This window comes from Vitis riparia, chromosome 13, assembly GCF_004353265.1.
Source record: "Vitis riparia cultivar Riparia Gloire de Montpellier isolate 1030 chromosome 13, EGFV_Vit.rip_1.0, whole genome shotgun sequence".
Taxonomy (NCBI): Eukaryota; Viridiplantae; Streptophyta; class Magnoliopsida; order Vitales; family Vitaceae; genus Vitis; species Vitis riparia.
In genome coordinates, this window is record NC_048443.1 from 690046 (window position 1) to 709368 (window position 19323).

The following is a 19323-nucleotide window of genomic DNA, read 5'->3' on the forward strand; positions in this document are numbered from 1 at the left end:
TTTATTTTTATTTTTTTATGTACAAGTATCATAATAAAAATATAATAAATTTCTTATTTAATTAATAAATATTCATTTATTTATTAATTAAATAATAAATTATTCATTTATCGATAAATCAATCGTCTCACTAAAGTAATGATTTTTCCTAATCTTAAAAGTATTATTTTATAAGGATTTTACTAAATTTAAATTTTTAGTTGAAAATTAAATAATATACAAGTTATTATATTTTGTAAAAAAAAAATTCTATAATTAATTATTGTGTCTTTCCCCTAAGTTTTTTTTTTTTTTTTTCTAATTTATTAAATATCCATGCATGCTAACAAATCCAAAGTTCAGCACTTCATATTACCTAGAAAAGTAAATGCTCATTTGAATCATCCACCATTTTTCTATTATTCATTTTCAAATTTCAAATCTACTAAGGTGTGTGTTTTTTTTTTTTTTTTTTTTTTTTTTGCTTTTGGAAGGCGAAAAATAATTAGCAATGGATTTTCTTTGGCATTCCAATTAAGGAAATCATGTAACCATAAAAAATTTGTATATGTAAAGCATAACTTCACTATAAAAATGTAGAAAACAATCATTTTCATAATTTGATGCTTTTTATTCATGATTATTGAACATAAAATTAATTATTTTACATTTGATTCTAAGGAATAAACTTTCAATAAATAAAACTAAAAAGAAAAAAAAAAAAAAAAGGAAGAAGATATATATGCTTTTTGGCTTTTGCTTTTGCTTTTTCTTTCCTTATGGCGTACATCACAACCAATAATTCCTTCAAGCCTCATAAATAAAAAGAAAAAAAAAAATCCTAATACACCTATATAATTATTAAATGATAAATCATAATATTAGTTAATTATATATATATAATTATGTGCAATAAATTAATGAATCAAATAATAATATCATTATTAAATAATAATAACCATAATATTAAAAATTTTAGTAATACTAATATATTCTAATAATAATAATAATAATAATAATAATAATAATAATAATAATAAGAAATAAAAGTAACCATTATAATTATAAAATTATAATACTACTATAATTATTAAAATAATAATATGGATATAAATATTCATAATATTAGGAATGATAATGTTGAAACAATTATTTGGGTATATATATGCACTAATAATAATAGAAGGAGAAGAAATGTGTACATGAAAAAGAAAAATAATGAAAAAAAAAAATAATAAAAAGTGGAAAGAAGAGAAAAATTGATGCCTGCGTAACGAATCTGATTTGTTCCTACACAACGAAGTTTGGCATCAGCTTTTTTTTTTTGTTTTCTTTCTTTTTCTCACCACTCAAGCATTCCTTCAAGCCTTCTGCATTTGGTAATCCAAAACCAGTCTTTTGAAGTTTGGTGGTATCGCGCTAATACAAACCAATCATCTGAATTCCAATTGCAAAGCAACAGTCAGACAGATATGGCGGACGCACTGCTCTCGGCTTCGCTTCAAGTTCTATTCGAGAGGTTGGCTTCTCCAGAGCTCATAAACTTCATTCGGCGACGGAATCTCAGCAAAGAACTCCTTAACGACTTGAGGAGGAAATTCTTGGTTGTTCTCAATGTGCTTAATGATGCAGAGGTGAAGCAATTTTCAAACGACCGAGTCAGAGAGTGGCTGGTACAGGTGAAGGATGTTGTGTATGATGCGGAGGACCTGCTGGACGGGATGGCTACCGAAGCTTTGCGCGGCAAGATCGAAGCTGCGGACTCCCAAACCGGTAGAATTCATCAGGTGTGGAACAAGTTCTCTGATTGCGTTAAGGCTCCATTTGCTACTCAGAGCATGGAGTCCAGAGTGAAGGAGATGATCGCTAAACTTGAGGCTATTGCACAAGAAAAAGTTGGGCTTGGCCTGAAAGAAGGTGGGGGCGAGAAACTGCCACCAAGATTACCATCCACTTCTTTGGTGGATGAGTCCTTTGTGTACGGCAGGGATGAAATTAAGGAGGACATGGTGAACTGCTTGCTTTCTGATAACGCAAGAGGCAAGGAGGACATAGATGTGATCTGCATAGTTGGCATGGGCGGCACCGGCAAGACCACACTCGTTCAGCTTCTCTACAACAATGACAAAGTGAAGGAACACTTCCACTTGAAAGCATGGGTCTGTGTTTCCACTGAGTTTCTTCTTATCAAGGTCACCAAATCAATTCTCGAGGAAATCGGCGATAGACCTACTTTCGATGACAACCTGGATTTGCTTCAGCGTCAACTCAAACAGAGCCTTGTTAACAAGAAATTTCTGCTTGTTCTCGACGACGTCTGGGATGTGGAGTCCTTTGATTGGGAAAGTTGGGATAGACTACGAACTCCGCTCCTGGGTGCAGCAGAGGGAAGCAAGATTGTTGTGACCAGTCGTGACGAATCTGTTGCAAAAACTATGCGTGCAGTCCGCACTCATCGTCTGGGAGAATTAAGCCCTCAACATTGTTGGAGCCTATTTGAAAAGATTGCATTTCAAGATAGAGACTCTAACGCATGCCTTGAGCTTGAACCCATAGGTAGACAGATTGTGGATAAGTGCCAAGGATTGCCTTTGGCTGTTAAATCACTCGGGCATCTGCTGCACTCTAAGGTCGAAAAAAGGGAATGGGAGGACGTTTTGAATAGTGAAATATGGCATCTTCAGAGTCGTTATGGAATTCTTCCTTCTTTGAGATTGAGCTACCATCATCTTTCTCTACCTGTGAAACATTGTTTTGCATATTGTTCAATTTTTCCCCAGGACCACGAATTCAACAAAGAGGAGCTGGTTTTATTATGGATGGCAGAAGGTCTTTTACATCCACAACAAGACGACGGAAGAAGAATGGAAGAGATAGGTGAGTCCTATTTTAATGAGCTTTTGGTGAAATCATTTTTTCAAAAATCTACTAGAGGAGAAAAATCATATTGCTTCGTAATGCATGATCTAGTCCATGAATTGGCTCAACATGTATCTAGAGGAGATTTTTGTGTCCGAGTGGAAGATAATAAGGTACAAAAAGTATATGAGAAGACTCGCCACTTTTTATACTTTCACAATGATATTGACAGCTTTGTTACATTTAACAAGGTTGAGGCTTTTACTAAAGCTAAATCTCTTCGGACATTATTAGTTGTGAAAGAATCATTATACTGCCCATGGTATATATTGAGTAAAAGAGTTTTCAAAGATATATCAAAAATGAGGTGTTTACGTGTGTTGTCATTACAAGAATACAATATAACTAATTTGCCTGATTGGATAGGTAATTTGAAACATTTGCGCTATTTAGATCTATCTTACACGTTGATTAAAAAATTACCTGAATCAATATGTTGTTTGTACAATTTACAAACGATGATCTTTAGAGGATGTTCAAATCTTATTGAATTGCCTTCAAAGATGGGGAAATTGATTAATTTGCGTTATCTTGATATTTCTAAATGTTATTCATTGAAAGAAAGGTCAAGTCATGGCATTAGTCAATTAAAATGTTTACAGAAATTGCCTTGTTTTATTGTGAGCCAAAAGAGTGGATTAAGAATTGGAGAATTGAGGAAGCTTTTAGAGATTCGAGAAACACTTTATATTTCAAACGTGAACAATGTGGTGAGTGTTAACGATGCATTACAAGCTAATATGAAGGATAAGAGTTATCTTGATGAGGTAATATTGGATTGGGAATCGGAATTGGAATCGGAATCGGAATTCGAATCAGAATCAGAATCGGAATCGGAATCGGTTATAGATGGTGGTATTACACAATATGATGCTACAACTGATGACATACTCAACCAGTTACAACCTCATCCAAATTTAAAACAACTCTCCATCAAAAACTATCCTGGTGTAAGATTTCCAAATTGGCTTGGAGATCCTTCAGTCTTGAAACTCGTGTCCCTTGAGCTTCGGGGTTGTGGCAATTGCTCAACATTGCCACCACTTGGGCAGCTAACCCATCTTAAATATCTACAGATCTCACGAATGAGTGGAGTAAAGTGTGTGGATGGTGAGTTTCATGGGAATACTTCCTTCCGATCCCTAGAGACACTATCATTTGAGGGTATGCTGAACTGGGAGAAATGGTTATGGTGTGGAGAATTCCCTCGTCTCCGAAAGCTTTCTATACGGTGGTGTCCCAAACTCACTGGGAAATTACCAGAACAACTTCTTTCTTTGGAGGGACTTGTAATTGTTAATTGTCCACAGTTGCTTATGGCTTCAATTACGGTTCCTGCCGTCCGTGAATTAAAGATGGTGGATTTTGGCAAATTGCAGTTGCAAATGCCAGCTTGTGACTTCACAACTCTTCAACCTTTTGAAATTGAAATTTCAGGCGTGTCTCGGTGGAAGCAACTTCCAATGGCACCACACAAGCTCTCAATCAGAAAATGTGATTCTGTGGAGTCTCTATTAGAGGAGGAAATCTCGCAAACCATTATACATGATTTGAATATTCGTGATTGTTGTTTTTCTAGATCCCTATACAAAGTTGGTTTACCTACTACTTTGAAATCGCTATCAATCTCTCGGTGTTCCAAACTAGAGTTTCTCCTACTTGAGCTGTTCAGATGCCATCTCCCAGTCCTTGAAAGCCTACGCATCCGTAGGGGTGTTATCGGTGATTCTCTCTCGTTATCCCTCTCATTAGGCATCTTCCCCAAGTTGACTGATTTCACAATCCATGGTCTTAAGGGGCTTGAGAAGCTCTCCATTTTGATTTCAGAGGGTGAACCCACATCTTTACGTTCCTTGTATCTAGCAAAGTGCCCTGATCTTGAATCTATCGAATTGCCCGGTCTTAACTTGAAGTCTTGTCAGATCTCTAGTTGTTCCAAGCTCAGGTCGTTGGCACACACGCACTCATCTATACAGGAGCTGGATTTATGGGATTGTCCAGAATTGTTGTTTCAGAGAGAGGGTTTGCCTTCCAACCTGTGTGAACTTCAATTTCAAAGGTGTAACAAACTCACGCCTCAGGTAGATTGGGGTTTGCAAAGGTTGACCTCTCTTACACGTTTAAGAATGGAAGGTGGATGTGAAGGCGTTGAATTATTTCCCAAGGAGTGTCTGCTGCCCTCTTCTCTAACTTCTCTTGAAATTGAAGAGCTTCCCAATCTCAAGTCTCTTGACAGCGGGGGACTTCAACAACTCACCTCTCTTCTAAATTTAAAGATCATAAACTGCCCAGAGCTCCAGTTCTCGACAGGATCGGTTCTTCGACACCTTATCGCTCTCAAAGAATTACGAATTGATGAATGTCCAAGGCTCCAATCCCTGACAGAAGTGGGTCTTCAACACCTCACATTTCTTGAAATATTGCATATCAATAGGTGCCATGAGCTCCAATACTTGACAGAAGTGGGTTTTCAACATCTCACCTCTCTTGAAACATTGCATATCTACAATTGCCCTAAGCTCCAATACTTGACAAAACAGAGACTGCAAGGCTCCTCGGGTCTTCAACACCTCATCTCTCTCAAACAAATCCGAATCATGGACTGCCCAATGCTCCAATCATTGACAAAAGAGGGTCTTCAACACCTCATCTCTCTTAAAACATTGGACATCATAGACTGCCGTAAGCTCAAATACTTGACAAAAGAGAGACTTCCAGACTCCCTCTCTTTTCTGCGTCTCAGCAGGTGTCCTTTACTGGAAACACGATGTCAATTTGAGAAAGGGAAAGAATGGCGTTATATAGCTCACGTTCCAAAAATAGTGATCAATGGTGTGCTATTTTAATCAAAGTGGCACTAAACCAATATACAGTCAGGTAGTCAGGTAATTCTTCTGTGCATGAACTTCTTTTCTTCAGAAAAATATTTATGTTCCAATTACTAGTCCTGTTTATTTGATTTAAGATTTTCTTTTTCTTGAAGCTTCAAGCCTAAAACAAATATTGAAGAGAAGGAGAGAAGGATGGTCTTATTCTAATGGTACTCACATTTTCATGCTCTGTTTACCAAATGAGCCATTTATAACTATCGAAAAATTAAGAAAAAAAATTAAAAATTTGGATTTTTTTATTTTATTTTTATATTCTCTGTTTGTTTCTTATATACTGGGCAGAGAGCAAACTCAAGGACGAATTCTAGTTAGCTGCTTTATTAGTGAGTAATTTAAAAAAAAGAAGTTTTTTTTTTGTGTGTGCTAACCAAGTGGACCTCTTCAGAAGGTGAGCAATAGGCGTAAATCTCTTTTTGAGATAGTTGATGCACTTATTTCTGTCTCAATTTTGATGATGTCTTTTTCTTGTTTTGACTTTTCCAAGGAAGTGGAATCTGAAGAAAGGATAGATTGTTCAGATTTTGGGAGGGTGTGGGGTGTGTTTGCTGTGGAGGAAGGGAGATTTCTGGGTGCTGAACAATTGATGCTCATTACTCTGTTCATTATGAATAAGAAACTCAGAGGCATAAGGTTCATCTCCCTTCAATTATCTCTAAAAAAATTTTATTAATTCATTTATACATTAATCAATTGAAGAGATTTCGATCCTTTTCTGTTAAATATTTATTTGTGTCTGTGATTTTTGATTCCAGGATCAGTTTCAGCCATGTCAAAAGCAAAAAGAAAAGCTGAAGCTGAAGATATCATGAACAGAGGAATTTCTATTGAAACTAGTCCAAATTATGGTACTCTTTGTCACCCAGCTTCTTAAGAAATTGCTGCTTCGCCCATGGCAAGGTTAACAATCCCCCTGGCCTAGGCTCTAATCCATGGCAAGCTTTCTCTAAGGTGCCCAGACAACAATAGCAAGTCTGTTAGGACCAGAAATGGCCATCACAACAAACCAGCCACAGAATCAACTTCTGGCCCTGAAACTTGGGGTTTTGGAACACAGAGTTTTACAGCCACCCCTGCTGCCAGCTCTAATATTTCCAAGCCCCCCGTTGGAGGCAATAATGTCCACCTGTTTGGTGACTCAAAGAAGATTGAGGGCAAGCTGGCTCCTCAACCTGCTGAATGGGCTGTTTTCTTACTTATTTGGTGAGGTTATAACATCGTTGGCACTTCTGGTCATAAGAGATGAGAATAGGTAAAAAGGCAAAACAAAAAGGGATATATGGCTTTCTGGCCTTGGTTATGCTACTGAGTATTGAGTGTTTGCCTTATGCAATAGAATACAACATCTGCATATGTTCCTTGGTTTCCATGGACTACTTACAAATGTATACTGTTCTGAATGCCTCGATTTTCAGGTTAGAAAAATAGTAGTTTCTTTTAATATTGTCCTGTCTGTGACCTTATCCTCCTGCTTCTATTTTTCCATGTATTTTTGTTTAATCCGTGAAAATCTTATATCATATATCATTTGTATTTGTTACATGCATGCCTTCCTAATCATTTTCTGTCAAGAGCCTCATTTTTGTTTTAATTAGATCAACCAATTTTGTGGCATTGTAATGAGAAAATCTTTCTACTACAAATGGAAAATCAAGCCTTAGAAATTGAAAGATGATCTATGACTCATGTTTGTCTCCCTTCACAGAGCTATGATTTCAAAGTCATTAAAGATACCAATCCCCATCAGCCTCAATCAGAGCTTAAGGAGTGTGTTAGACTGTCACCATTGATCGCCTAAGTCCAAAGGTATTCTATTCAGGGAAGAGGAAATAGAAAAAATAGCAGCTCTTGATGTATTTTGATTTTGAGCAAGGCTTTCTTGATGTATACTCTGATATATTGCCCAAATTAATCCAGATGATTTTCTTGATTGGGAAGGTGACTTTTCCTCCAAGGTAGAGGATAGATTGTTCTGATTTTTGTAGAGTTTTTCCAGTGAAGGAATTGGAGGAAGGGCAGATTCCTGGGTGCTGAACTATTGATGTTCATTGCTCTGTTCAAGAAGAACAAGAAACTGAGTAGAAGGTACATCTCTTTAGAATTATCTTCTGAACATTCTGAAATATAATTTACTTATCCGGGTTGAGCTCTAAAACTATGGTAATAAATAGAAAGCAATGCCCTCTTCCAGAATTTATGGTCTTGTCATTGTGTTTTCTCTCCAGTGTCAGACTTTCCCAGTCTTCCAGAATTTGGTTGTTACTTCAAACAATGAATAGGATTCATTTATACGTTTAATCGATTGAAGAGATTTGGATCAGTTTCAGGCTAGTCAAAAGCAAAGGAAAAGCTGAAGCTGAAGATATCATGCACAAAAACAGGGGAGTTTCCATTGAAACTAGTCCAAATAATGGTACTCTTTGTTACCCAGCTTCTTAAGAAATTGCTGCTTGGCCCATGGCAAAGTTAATAATCCCCTCAAATGTGAAACAGTTTTGGATGAAGTTGGCTAAATGATCAAATTCCGCCGTTTCACTATGATTTATAATGTAACACCATCACCATATTCACTGACAAAATAGGAATAAAGTCATACATAGAAACCCCAAAAGTTCTTGTATAAATGCTATAACAAACACAACTGAAAATGCAGAATGATCCATTTCTGTTCCTCATTATTTAGTTTGAAGGAAACATTGATGAATCCCTTGCTTTGCAGATTGAACCCTGGCGTTGAGCTGATGCTTCATAAAGTGTTATTATAAGAGATATAGGCTGCCCGAGTGGTCTGAATATACCCCCATAGTCCCTCTGATGCCTGTGAGTGTTCAAGTCCGGTTGCTCATCAGAAGCTTTCTCAGTCCAAGTTTGCAACTTTGGCTATAAAAGAATCATCCAACAGTTATGTTCTGAGGGCTTTATGTCGCAATGGATAATCTGTTTACTGCATTCTTCATGTAGGTACACAAGTCCTCGGGCACCTCCGAAAAGGAAGCTTGATAAAGAGCCATTGTGCATAAACTCATACACCAGAAGTCAGTGTTCACCCTCACAGCAGTAACCCAGCAAGTATCGTAGATTCTTATGGTGAGTTTGGCCTATCACATTCACTTCTGCTTTGAATTCTTTCTCACCTTCTCTCATCACCTTCTCCAACTTTCAGCAACAGAATTTCCAGAACCTGATGGTAATATCCCTTTATAGACAGTGCCAAAGGCTTCTACCATCGCTTGTACTCACGATTCTGTGATAAAGCTGCAGATTTTTGAGGTTCAAGCAGTAGAATACTAGAGAATTGCAACGACAGAAGTGAAGAAGAACAGAGGGGCCCAGGACTTACAGAGGATTAGAATTGCTTTATTTTGCTTGCCTCTGCCTGAAGTTAGTTCACTGAACTTCAATATCTTGATTAGGGCACTTCTGGCAACAGCAGTTTGATCCAACCTCCCATTTGAAAGAGGTAGTCTTTTCCTCCAACAGCCTCCAGTTCCATTGGCAAAACTCAGGTCCTCAAAAATAGCAACTGCACAGTAGGTTCCAACACCCAATCCCTGGGTTGGCAATATGATATTAGTTGGGTGGTTGAAGCTCTCCATATACTGGTATTCAATTTCCATCTCCAAGCATGGCACCATGCACTGCTTCGCTGCTCATATTACCAGTCTTTGTCTTCCATATCTCTTTGCCTCCATGGAGAACAAGGTGCCCATTGGTGGTAAGCTCAACTTTTGATCCTCTTGGCACCGATTAACTTCCATTTGCAGTCCAGATAGCAAGAAGGAATAGATACTTTTCACTTGGAGAGGGTCGGAATCCAAATGCAAAATCACCAGAAGGCGAAGCCCATGTAGAGTTGGTATCAGTGGCATAGAGAGATGAACCCAAGCTTATATTACTATAAGCTTGGCTGATGAGTAACAAGTAGAGGTAGAGAGACTATGAATGTAAGTTATTATGTGAATAATTGGTCACCCAACTGGTTTTCTCTGCATGTTAAGTGAGTTGAAAAAGTCCAGTGAATATTATTTTCTTCCATAATTGAACATTCTCCCGTAATTGAGTAGTGTGAAAGCAAATTTTTTTCAAGATGCCTCTTTCTTCTTCAACAATTGAATATTGAGAGCATAGGATTACAGTAAGTGACAGCTGATAAGATTTCCTACTATTGAACCTGAATTATTTCAGAAGCTCTGTTGTCTTCTGCAATATCATGTTGATATATATCATGCTCATCAATTCTTGAACATCATATACTTGACCAAGCTTTAGAGACTTATCCCTCTGATCTAGATCCTTCCTGGGTGAAGAGTGTAAATGTGAAAATGTTTTTTGGCTTGTTCCACGTAAGAAAAAGAGAAACACTTTTAGTGGGTTTGTTAACTAGTCCACTTTCCTTAACTTAACGGGCTTGTGAAGAGGTGTGGGAGAACCTCGTGCACCCATGGGACCCAAACCCATTTGAGTGGAGCTTCGGGTTGGTTGGGTTAAAATTCCTTAATGCGAGGAAGGTGGATCTATGTCACACCTTAGAACATTAAAGTTTTGTAACCATTTTGCACAATTTCAAAATTTATCTCCGAAAAATAATTTTATTATGAAAAAAAAATCTTCATAATATGACAACTTCTTTTCATATATAAAATTAATTAAAGCAATAAATTTTGTAATTAAATGTTTATTTCAATGGTCATTTTCTTTAATAAAAATGCTAATTATTGAACATGATTTTTACAATTTCAAGTTAATAGCTTGAATAAGTATTTTATGATGGGATCCACCTCTCATCTACTCCATCATATTAATATTTAAAAACGCAAAAAAAAAAAAAAAAAAAAAAAAGACAAAAAAAGGGACATCATTCTTGGATCTACCACCCCTCTACTCCACCGTATTGAATTAAAGAATGTATATGTTAATTTGGAGAGAAATCAATAATGATGTTTTTAAATTTTAAATCATTGTGCTGACATTTCACCCTTCTATTTATGAATTTCTAATCAAATCATTGAGTTGGCATTTCAATATTTTGTGATTTGAAAATAATTTATAGCCATTCTTTTGTTGTTTTTTTTTATTAGGATATTGTTAAGGGAAAGCTATTTGGGGAAATCATGTAATCATACATCACCAAAATAAATAAATAAGTTTTTTGAATCTTTATCATCTTTGACTTTTTCTCCTCTCAATTTTTTTTTTAACTTTTAATTTATTTAATTGCCACTAGATGGTCCATGTTGACAAAGGGGTTTGGAATTAAAGTTGAATTTAGCTTTTTACTAAATATATTGTAAAAATAATTATTTTTGAAACATAATATTTGAATTAAAACTTTATATTTCCATGAAATAACATGACACGAACTAATTTTGTTTTTCAAAAATCTAAACTCTTTACAAATAATAATATTATTATTAAAAAATAATAACCATAATACTAAAAAAATTAATATGTCTTATGCATATATGATCCTTTACGTGAAAATACTAATAAATTTTAATAATAATATGATTATTAGCAATAAAAGTAAGGATACTAGTTATAAAATTATGATGCTAATATAATTATTAAAATAATAATATTAATATAAATATTCATAACATAATTACTAATAATAAATTTAATAATATTAGGAATGATAATGTTAAAACAAATATCTAATGCTTTCCTTTGGGAAAGCCACATCCACCTTCCACTTGCTTTTGCTATCCTTTTCTTTCTTTTTCTCACCACTCAATTATGGTCTCTGGGCATCTGGGTCACCACCAATAATGATTCCTTCAAGCATTCTGCAGTCTGGTAATCCAAATCCAGTCTTTTGCAGTTTGGTGGTATCGCGGTAAACAAACCAATCGTCTGAATTCCTATTGCAAAGCAACAGTCAGACAGATATGGCGGACGCACTCCTCTCGGCTTCGCTCAACGTTCTCTTCGATAGGTTGGCTTCTCCAGAGCTCATAAACTTCATTCGGCGACGGAACCTTAGCGATGAACTCCTCGACGAGTTGAAGAGGAAACTAGTGGTGGTTCTCAATGTGCTCGATGATGCGGAGGTGAAGCAATTTTCAAACCCAAATGTCAAAAATTGGCTGGTCCATGTCAAGGATGCTGTGTATGATGCGGAAGACCTGTTGGATGAGATCGCTACCGACGCTTTGCGGTGCAAGATGGAAGCTGCTGACTCCCAAATCGGTGGGACTCATAAGGCGTGGAAATGGAACAAGTTCGCTGCTTGTGTTAAGGCTCCAACTGCTATCCAAAGCATGGAGTCCAGGGTCAGGGGCATGATTGCTCTACTAGAAAAAATTGCACTAGAAAAAGTTGGGTTCGTGCTGGCAGAAGGTGGGGGTGAGAAACTGTCACCAAGACCAAGATCACCAATATCCACTTCGTTGGAGGATGAGTCCTTTGTGCTCGGCAGGGATGAAATTCAGAAGGAGATGGTGAAGTGGTTGCTTTCTGACAATTCAACAGGCGAAAAAATGGAGGTGATGTCCATAGTGGGCATGGGCGGCAGCGGCAAGACCACGCTTGCTCGGCTTCTCTATAACGATGAGGGAGTGAAGGAACACTTCCACTTGAAAGCATGGGTCTGTGTTTCCACTGAGTTTCTTCTTATCAAGGTCACCAAAACAATTCTTGAGGAAATCGGTTCTAAAACTGATTCTGACAACCTAAATAAGCTTCAGCTTGAACTCAAAGACCAACTTAGTAACAAGAAATTTCTGCTTGTTCTCGATGACATCTGGAATTTGAAGCCTCGTGATGAAGGTTATATGGAGTTTAGCGATCTTGAAGGTTGGAATAGTCTACGAACTCCACTCCTCGCTGCAGCACAGGGAAGCAAGATTGTCGTGACCAGTCGTGATCAATCTGTTGCAACAACCATGCGTGCAGGCCGCACTCATCGTCTGGGAGAATTAAGCCCTCAACATTGTTGGAGGCTTTTTGAAAAGCTTGCATTTCAAGACAGAGACTCCAACGCATTCCTTGAGCTTGAACCCATAGGTAGACAGATTGTGGACAAGTGCCAAGGATTGCCTTTGGCTGTAAAAGCACTCGGTCGTCTCTTGCGCTCTAAGGTCGAAAAAAGGGAATGGGAGGATGTCTTCGACAGTGAAATATGGCATCTGCCAAGTGGTCCTGAAATTCTTCCATCTTTGAGATTGAGCTATCATCATCTTTCTCTACCTCTGAAGCATTGTTTTGCATATTGTTCAATTTTTCCCCGGAACCATGAATTCGATAAAGAGAAGCTGATTTTATTATGGATGGCAGAAGGCCTTTTACATCCACAGCAAGGCGACAAAAGAAGAATGGAAGAGATAGGTGAGTCATATTTTGATGAGCTTTTGGCAAAGTCATTTTTCCAAAAATCTATTAAAAAAAAATCATACTTTGTAATGCATGATCTAATACATGCATTGGCTCAACATGTGTCTGAAGTTTTTTGTGCTCAAGAAGAAGATGATGATAAGGTACCAAAAGTATCTGAAAAGACTCGTCACTTTTTGTACTTTAAAAGTGATTATGACCGAATGGTTACATTTAAAAAGTTTGAGGCTATTATCAAAGCTAAATCTCTTCGCACATTCTTAGAGGTAAAGCCATCACAATACAAGCCTTGGTATATTTTGAGTAAAAGAGTTTTGCAAGATATATTGCCAAAAATGCGATGTCTACGCGTGTTGTCATTACGTGGATATAACATAACTGATTTACCTAAATCGATAGGTAATTTAAAACATTTGCGTTACTTGGATCTATCTTTCACAATGATCCAAAAATTACCTGAATCAGTATGTTATTTGTGCAATTTACAAACGATGATACTAAGAAGATGTTCATGTCTTAATGAATTGCCTTCAAGGATGGGGAAATTGATTAATTTGCGTTATCTTGATATTTTTAGATGTGATTCATTGATAGATATGTCAACTTATGATATTGGTAGATTAAAAAGTTTACAAAGATTGACTTATTTTATTGTGGGCCAAAAGAATGGATTAAGAATTGGAGAATTGAGGGAGCTTTCAAAGATTCGAGGAACACTTCATATTTCAAACGTAAATAATGTGGTGAGTGTTAACGATGCATTACAGGCTAATATGAAGGATAAGAGTTATCTTGATGAGTTAACCTTGAATTGGGAATCTGGTTGGGTTACAAATGGTAGTATTACACAACATGATGCTACAACTGATGATATACTCAACAGTTTACAACCTCATCCAAATTTAAAACAACTCTCCATCACAAACTATCCTGGTGCAAGATTTCCAAATTGGCTTGGAGATTCTTCAGTACTCTTGAATCTCTTGTCCCTTGAGCTTCGGGGTTGTGGCAATTGCTCAACACTGCCACTACTTAGGCAGCTAACCCATCTTAAATATCTACAGATCTCAGGAATGAATGAAGTAGAGTGTGTGGGTAGTGAGTTTCATGGGAATGCTTCCTTTCAATCCCTAGAAACACTATCATTTGAGGATATGATGAATTGGGAGAAATGGTTATGTTGTGGAGAATTCCCTCGTCTCCAAAAGCTTTCTTTACAGGAGTGCCCCAAACTCACTGGGAAATTACCAGAACAACTTCCTTCATTGGAGGAACTTGTAATTGTTGAATGTCCGCAGCTGCTTATGGCTTCACTCACTGTTCCTGCTATTCGTGAATTGAGGATGGTGGATTTTGGTAAATTGCAGTTGCAAATGCCAGCTTGTGACTTCACAGCTCTTCAAACTTCAGAAATTGAAATTTCAGACGTATCTCAGTGGAGGCAACTTCCAGTGGCACCACACCAGCTCTCAATTATAAAATGTGATTCTATGGAGTCTCTACTAGAGGAGGAAATCTTGCAAAGCAACATACATTATCTGAAAATCTATTATTGTTGTTTCTCTAGATCTCTGAACAAAGTTGGTTTACCAGCTACATTGAAATCACTATCAATCTCTAACTGTACCAAAGTGGACCTTCTTCTACCTGAGTTGTTCAGATGCCATCTCCCAGTCCTTGAGAGGCTAAGCATCGATGGTGGTGTTATCGATGATTCTTTCTCATTGTCCTTCTCATTAGGCATCTTCCCAAAGTTGACTGATTTCACGATCGACGATCTTGAGGGGCTTGAGAAGCTCTCCATTTCAATTTCAGAGGGAGATCCCACGTCTTTATGTTCCTTGCATCTATGGAATTGCCCTAATCTTGAAACTATCGAATTGTTCGCTCTCAACTTGAAGTCTTGTTGGATCTCTAGTTGCTCCAAGCTCAGGTCGTTGGCACACACGCACTCATATATACAAGAGCTGGGTTTATGGGATTGTCCAGAATTGCTGTTTCCGAGAGAGGGTTTGCCTTCCAACCTACGTCAACTTCAATTTCAAAGCTGTAACAAACTCACGCCGCAGGTGGAGTGGGGTTTGCAAAGGCTGACCTCTCTTACATTTTTAGGAATGAAAGGTGGATGTGAAGACATGGAATTATTTCCCAAGGAGTGTCTGCTGCCCTCTTCTCTGACTAATCTTTCAATCTGGAATCTTCCAAATCTCAAGTCTTTTGACAGCAGGGGGCTTCAACGACTTACCTCTCTTTTAGAATTAAAGATCATAAACTGCCCAGAGCTCCAGTTCTCGACAGGGTCGGTTCTTCAACACCTTATCGCTCTCAAAGAATTACGAATTGATAAATGCCCAAGGCTCCAATCCTTGACAGAAGTGGGCCTTCAACACCTTACCTCTCTTAAAAGATTGCACATCTCCGAGTGCCCTAAGCTCCAATACTTAACAAAACAGAGACTGCAAGACTCCTCGAGTCTTCCACACCTCATCTCTCTCAAACAATTCCAAATCGAGGATTGCCCAATGCTCCAATCCTTGACAGAAGAGGGTCTTCAACACCTCACCTCTCTTAAAGCATTAGAGATCAGAAGCTGTCGCAAGCTCAAATACTTGACAAAAGAGAGACTTCCAGACTCCCTCTCTTATCTGCATGTCAACGGGTGTCCTTTACTGGAACAACGGTGTCAATTTGAGAAAGGGGAAGAATGGCGTTATATAGCTCACATTCCAGAAATAGTGATCAACCGTGTGCTATTTTAATGGACGTGGTACTCCACCAATATACAGCAGGTAATTTGAGAAAGGATGAGTATTGAAGATTTCTTATGAGAAACAAAATTCAAATATCACTATGGAAAAACATGTGAACTAAACAACAATATTTTTATGCCAATATATTTTTAGATATGAGATCATTTAGAATTAGTCAAATTTTTTAGTTGTTTGAACTCTCTTTTGGTTCAGCAGCTTGCACTGATTGGGAGTCCATGCCAAAAAAGGCTGGTCTATTGTATGCTAACCAAGTGGACATCTTCAGAAGGTAAGCGATATACATGAATCTCTTTGTTAGACAGTTGATGCATTTGTTTCTGCTCCAATTTTGATATTGCTTTCTTCTTGTTTTTGGCTTTTCTTAGGTCTTGAGCCCAAACAATACCAGCCCCTTTTGAGGGACAACAATATCAAGTCTCTTAGGACCAAAAATGGTCATCACAACAGACTAGCCATAGATGCAAGTTCTGGCCCTGAAACTTGGGGTTTTGAATATCTTTCCCCGATTTCCATGGACTAATCGTTGGGTTACAAATGTACACTTTTCCACATGCCTCCGTTTTTTAGTTCCTCTTGCTTGTTTTTCCATGTATTTTAGTTTCATTGATAAACTTTTTTTTAGCATATTTCATTTGTATTTGTTACCTGTATGCCTTCCTAGTCATCTTCTGTCAAGACCCACATTTTTAGTTTGCAGGGGATAAACTAATTTTGTGGCCTCATTATAATAAGAAGCTTTCTTCTTGAATTTGGTTGAATTCAATTGCTTCCATGAGAGTACTAACTTAGCCGGGTTTTGAGTTCTGAGTACGAATCTTAGGTATTAAAGTGGTGTGAGGTAGAGGGGTTGATTCTTCGTCCAGGTCTTATGCAAACTGCTTTTAGAAAATTATTAGCCAAATGAGTAATTGAACTGTTTTTAGCATTTTCTTTTTTGCTGTTGTTTTCAACATATTGCAAACATGGAGATTGGGAATTGTTTGTCAGTTGCTAACATTTCTTTTTCCATGTCTTATCTACTAGATCTAAATGCACTAGTTGGACAATTGAATGGCGGTTTCATTCAACAGTGTTGTTTTACCAGGCCCCGGGTGAGCTCTCTTACCAATTCTTATCTTTAGGAGGGCTTTTATAAGCTTTTAGCGTTACATTGATGCTTTTAATCTTATTACAGAATAAATTGAGAACTGTCTAAAGCCTGGGCCATAGAATAATCATAAGCTCAAGCCTTTCTGTGCAGCGCAGGTGCCAGGTGGGCTCTGTCAAATTTTCCATTCCTAAATATCCAAAGGTATTTCCTTTTCCTTGCTGATTGATAGTTGTTGACTTGCTGATATCCTAAGGTACTCTGATATCATTACTCAAATTAATTTTCTTGATTGGGAAGGTGACTTTTCTAAGGAAGTGGAATCTGAAGAAAGGAAAGATTGTTCTGATTTTTTGGTGGAATTTTGCCTGTGGAGGAATCAGAGGAAGGGGTGATTCCTGGGTGCTGAACAGTTGATGCTCACTGCTCTGTTCAAGAAGAATAAGACACTCAGAGTAGAAGGGTATTCCATCTCCCTAGGATTTTCTCTAAAAAATTTTGATATTTCATTTACTCATCTGGGTTGAGCTCTACAATTATGGTAATGGTTATGAAGCAAAGTACTCAAATTCTCTGCACATGACACACTTCCATTTGGGTAGAGCCTAAGGAGGCTATGGATTGTGGGTGCAGGATCTCCATCACAATGTGATCAATGCCAATGTTTTTGGTTAAAACTGCAGTCTGTTGGTGGGGTTTCTCAAAGTACTGAAATAGCCTACCTTCTTGATCATCATCAGATATCTTGGAGCATCAACACTTGCTGTTATAGTTATTTATGGTCTTGTCATTTCTGTTAGATATCTACTTGTATGTGTGAGTTTTGATTCTTGTCAAAGGCAAAAGGAAAAGCAGAAGCTGAAGCTGAAGATATCATGCACAAGAACAGGGGAATTTTCATTGAAACTAATCCAAATTGTGGTACTCAATGGTCAAGTCATTTTGTTTCTCTCCAGGGTAAACTTTCTCTACAATGAGTATGAATCATCTATGCATTAATCACTTGAAGATATATATCATTTTCTAGTTGTGTATGTGAGTTTTGATTCTTGTCAAAGGCAAAAGGAAAAGCTGAAGCTGAAGATATCATGTACAAAAACAGGGGAATTTCCATTAACTCTCTGTTACCCAGCTTCTTAAGAAATTGTTGCAGAATGATCCATTTCTATTCCCTTTTTATTTAGTTTGAAGAAAACATTGATGATTGAACCCTGATGTGGAGCTTAAGAGGTATAAGCCCCTGTGTTGTCTTGAGATCAGATCAGCAGGACACACCAAAAAGCCACCATTACAAACCTCTCCAACCTCTTCATGTCACTTCTTGCCTGTTCATCGTTCTGCACTTTTAGTTTAATGCAAATTTAATATAAATTCAATCTAATTAATTCATTTAATGTAAATACAATTATACTCAATTTAATGTTTCTATGCTTTTTATTTTTTAATTTATTTGAATCTGGTGGATATGGGAGGACAAAAGTGGGGACCGAGGAGGACTGGAGGAGACCATCAAAAGACTCACTGTGGTTTCCTCTAGGACTTCCATTTTTTTGAATCTCGTGTACACGCATATGGTAAGGACAAGACAACTCTCGAGCTTTGACCCAAAATGCTACACTTTAAAAAAAAAAATCCATAAAGTAAACTTAATGTGAAAATAATGCCCAATTTAGTGCGTTTATGCCACATAGATTGTCACATCATAAAACCGTAGTTGGTAACTACGGTTTTATTTTTTTAAAACATTCAAAACCGTAGTCACCAACTACGGTTTTAACTTAAAAAAAGTTAAAACCGTGATTGGTGACTACGGCTTTGATTATTTTTACAAATAGTCAAAGTCGTAGTTACCAACTACGGTTTTAACTTTAATTTTATATATATAAATAATTATATTGCTTGATTTAAAATATTTAACTTTAATTTATTTAAATAAAAATATTATATTATTTTGATTTTAGATAGACTAAAAATATGTGAGTGATTTAATAAAAATATTTAACTTTAATTTATTTAAATAAAAATATTATATTATTTTGATTTTAGATTGACTAAAAATATGTGAGTGGTTTAATAAAAATATTTAACTTTAATTGATCTCATTATTTAAAGAATAATAATATATGAAATTAAATAATTGATGTCTTTAATTTGATATAAAAATATTTTGGTTTAGTTTTATTAAAATATTTGACACTATACTCAATATAAATATAATTAGTTATAAATATATTATTTTATGCCCTAATAATGAAGAATATTATATTATTTTGTAACTTTGTACAAAAATTAAAGCCAATTATGCATTTGTACAAAACATAATATGACTTCAAGTGGGTAAATAATT

General features: G+C 36.7%; 2 protein-coding genes across 23 annotated transcripts; both read left to right on the forward strand.

Annotated features, from left to right (window-relative positions):
- Positions 1 to 1304: 1304 nt before the first annotated feature.
- Positions 1305 to 18138, forward strand: LOC117928174 (putative disease resistance protein RGA4). Of its 11 annotated transcripts, XM_034848061.1 has the most exons (5): positions 11501 to 13112; positions 16082 to 16157; positions 16913 to 16980; positions 17135 to 17180; positions 17277 to 17353. In XM_034848061.1, exons 1-5 carry the CDS (start codon positions 11675 to 11677, stop codon positions 17278 to 17280), a joined length of 1632 nt encoding a protein of 543 aa, XP_034703952.1. In that variant the 5' UTR covers positions 11501 to 11674; the 3' UTR covers positions 17281 to 17353. The 11 variants fall into 11 exon arrangements, 6 of the variants coding, with proteins under 6 accessions (XP_034703952.1, XP_034703954.1, XP_034703951.1 ...); XR_004653559.1 differs by lacking the exons at positions 16913 to 16980; positions 17135 to 17180; positions 17277 to 17353 and adding exons at positions 1305 to 2171; positions 16255 to 16270 and having other exon boundaries at positions 12407 to 15907; positions 16085 to 16157; XM_034848063.1 differs by lacking the exon at positions 16082 to 16157.
- LOC117928176 (putative disease resistance protein At3g14460) lies at positions 2186 to 9819 on the forward strand. Of its 12 annotated transcripts, none has more exons than XM_034848068.1 (10): positions 3195 to 5783; positions 5882 to 5938; positions 6072 to 6177; positions 6274 to 6419; positions 6542 to 7592; positions 7704 to 7871; positions 8108 to 8199; positions 8506 to 8606; positions 8748 to 8873; positions 8950 to 9819. In XM_034848068.1, the coding sequence occupies exon 1, from the start codon at positions 3201 to 3203 to the stop codon at positions 5742 to 5744; it is 2544 nt and encodes an 847-aa protein (XP_034703959.1). In that variant the 5' UTR covers positions 3195 to 3200; the 3' UTR covers positions 5745 to 5783; positions 5882 to 5938; positions 6072 to 6177; positions 6274 to 6419; positions 6542 to 7592; positions 7704 to 7871; positions 8108 to 8199; positions 8506 to 8606; positions 8748 to 8873; positions 8950 to 9819. The 12 variants fall into 12 exon arrangements, 11 of the variants coding, with proteins under 11 accessions (XP_034703959.1, XP_034703960.1, XP_034703957.1 ...); XM_034848069.1 differs by having other exon boundaries at positions 7783 to 7871; XM_034848066.1 differs by having other exon boundaries at positions 6542 to 7201; positions 7492 to 7871.
- Positions 18139 to 19323: the final 1185 nt, after the last annotated feature.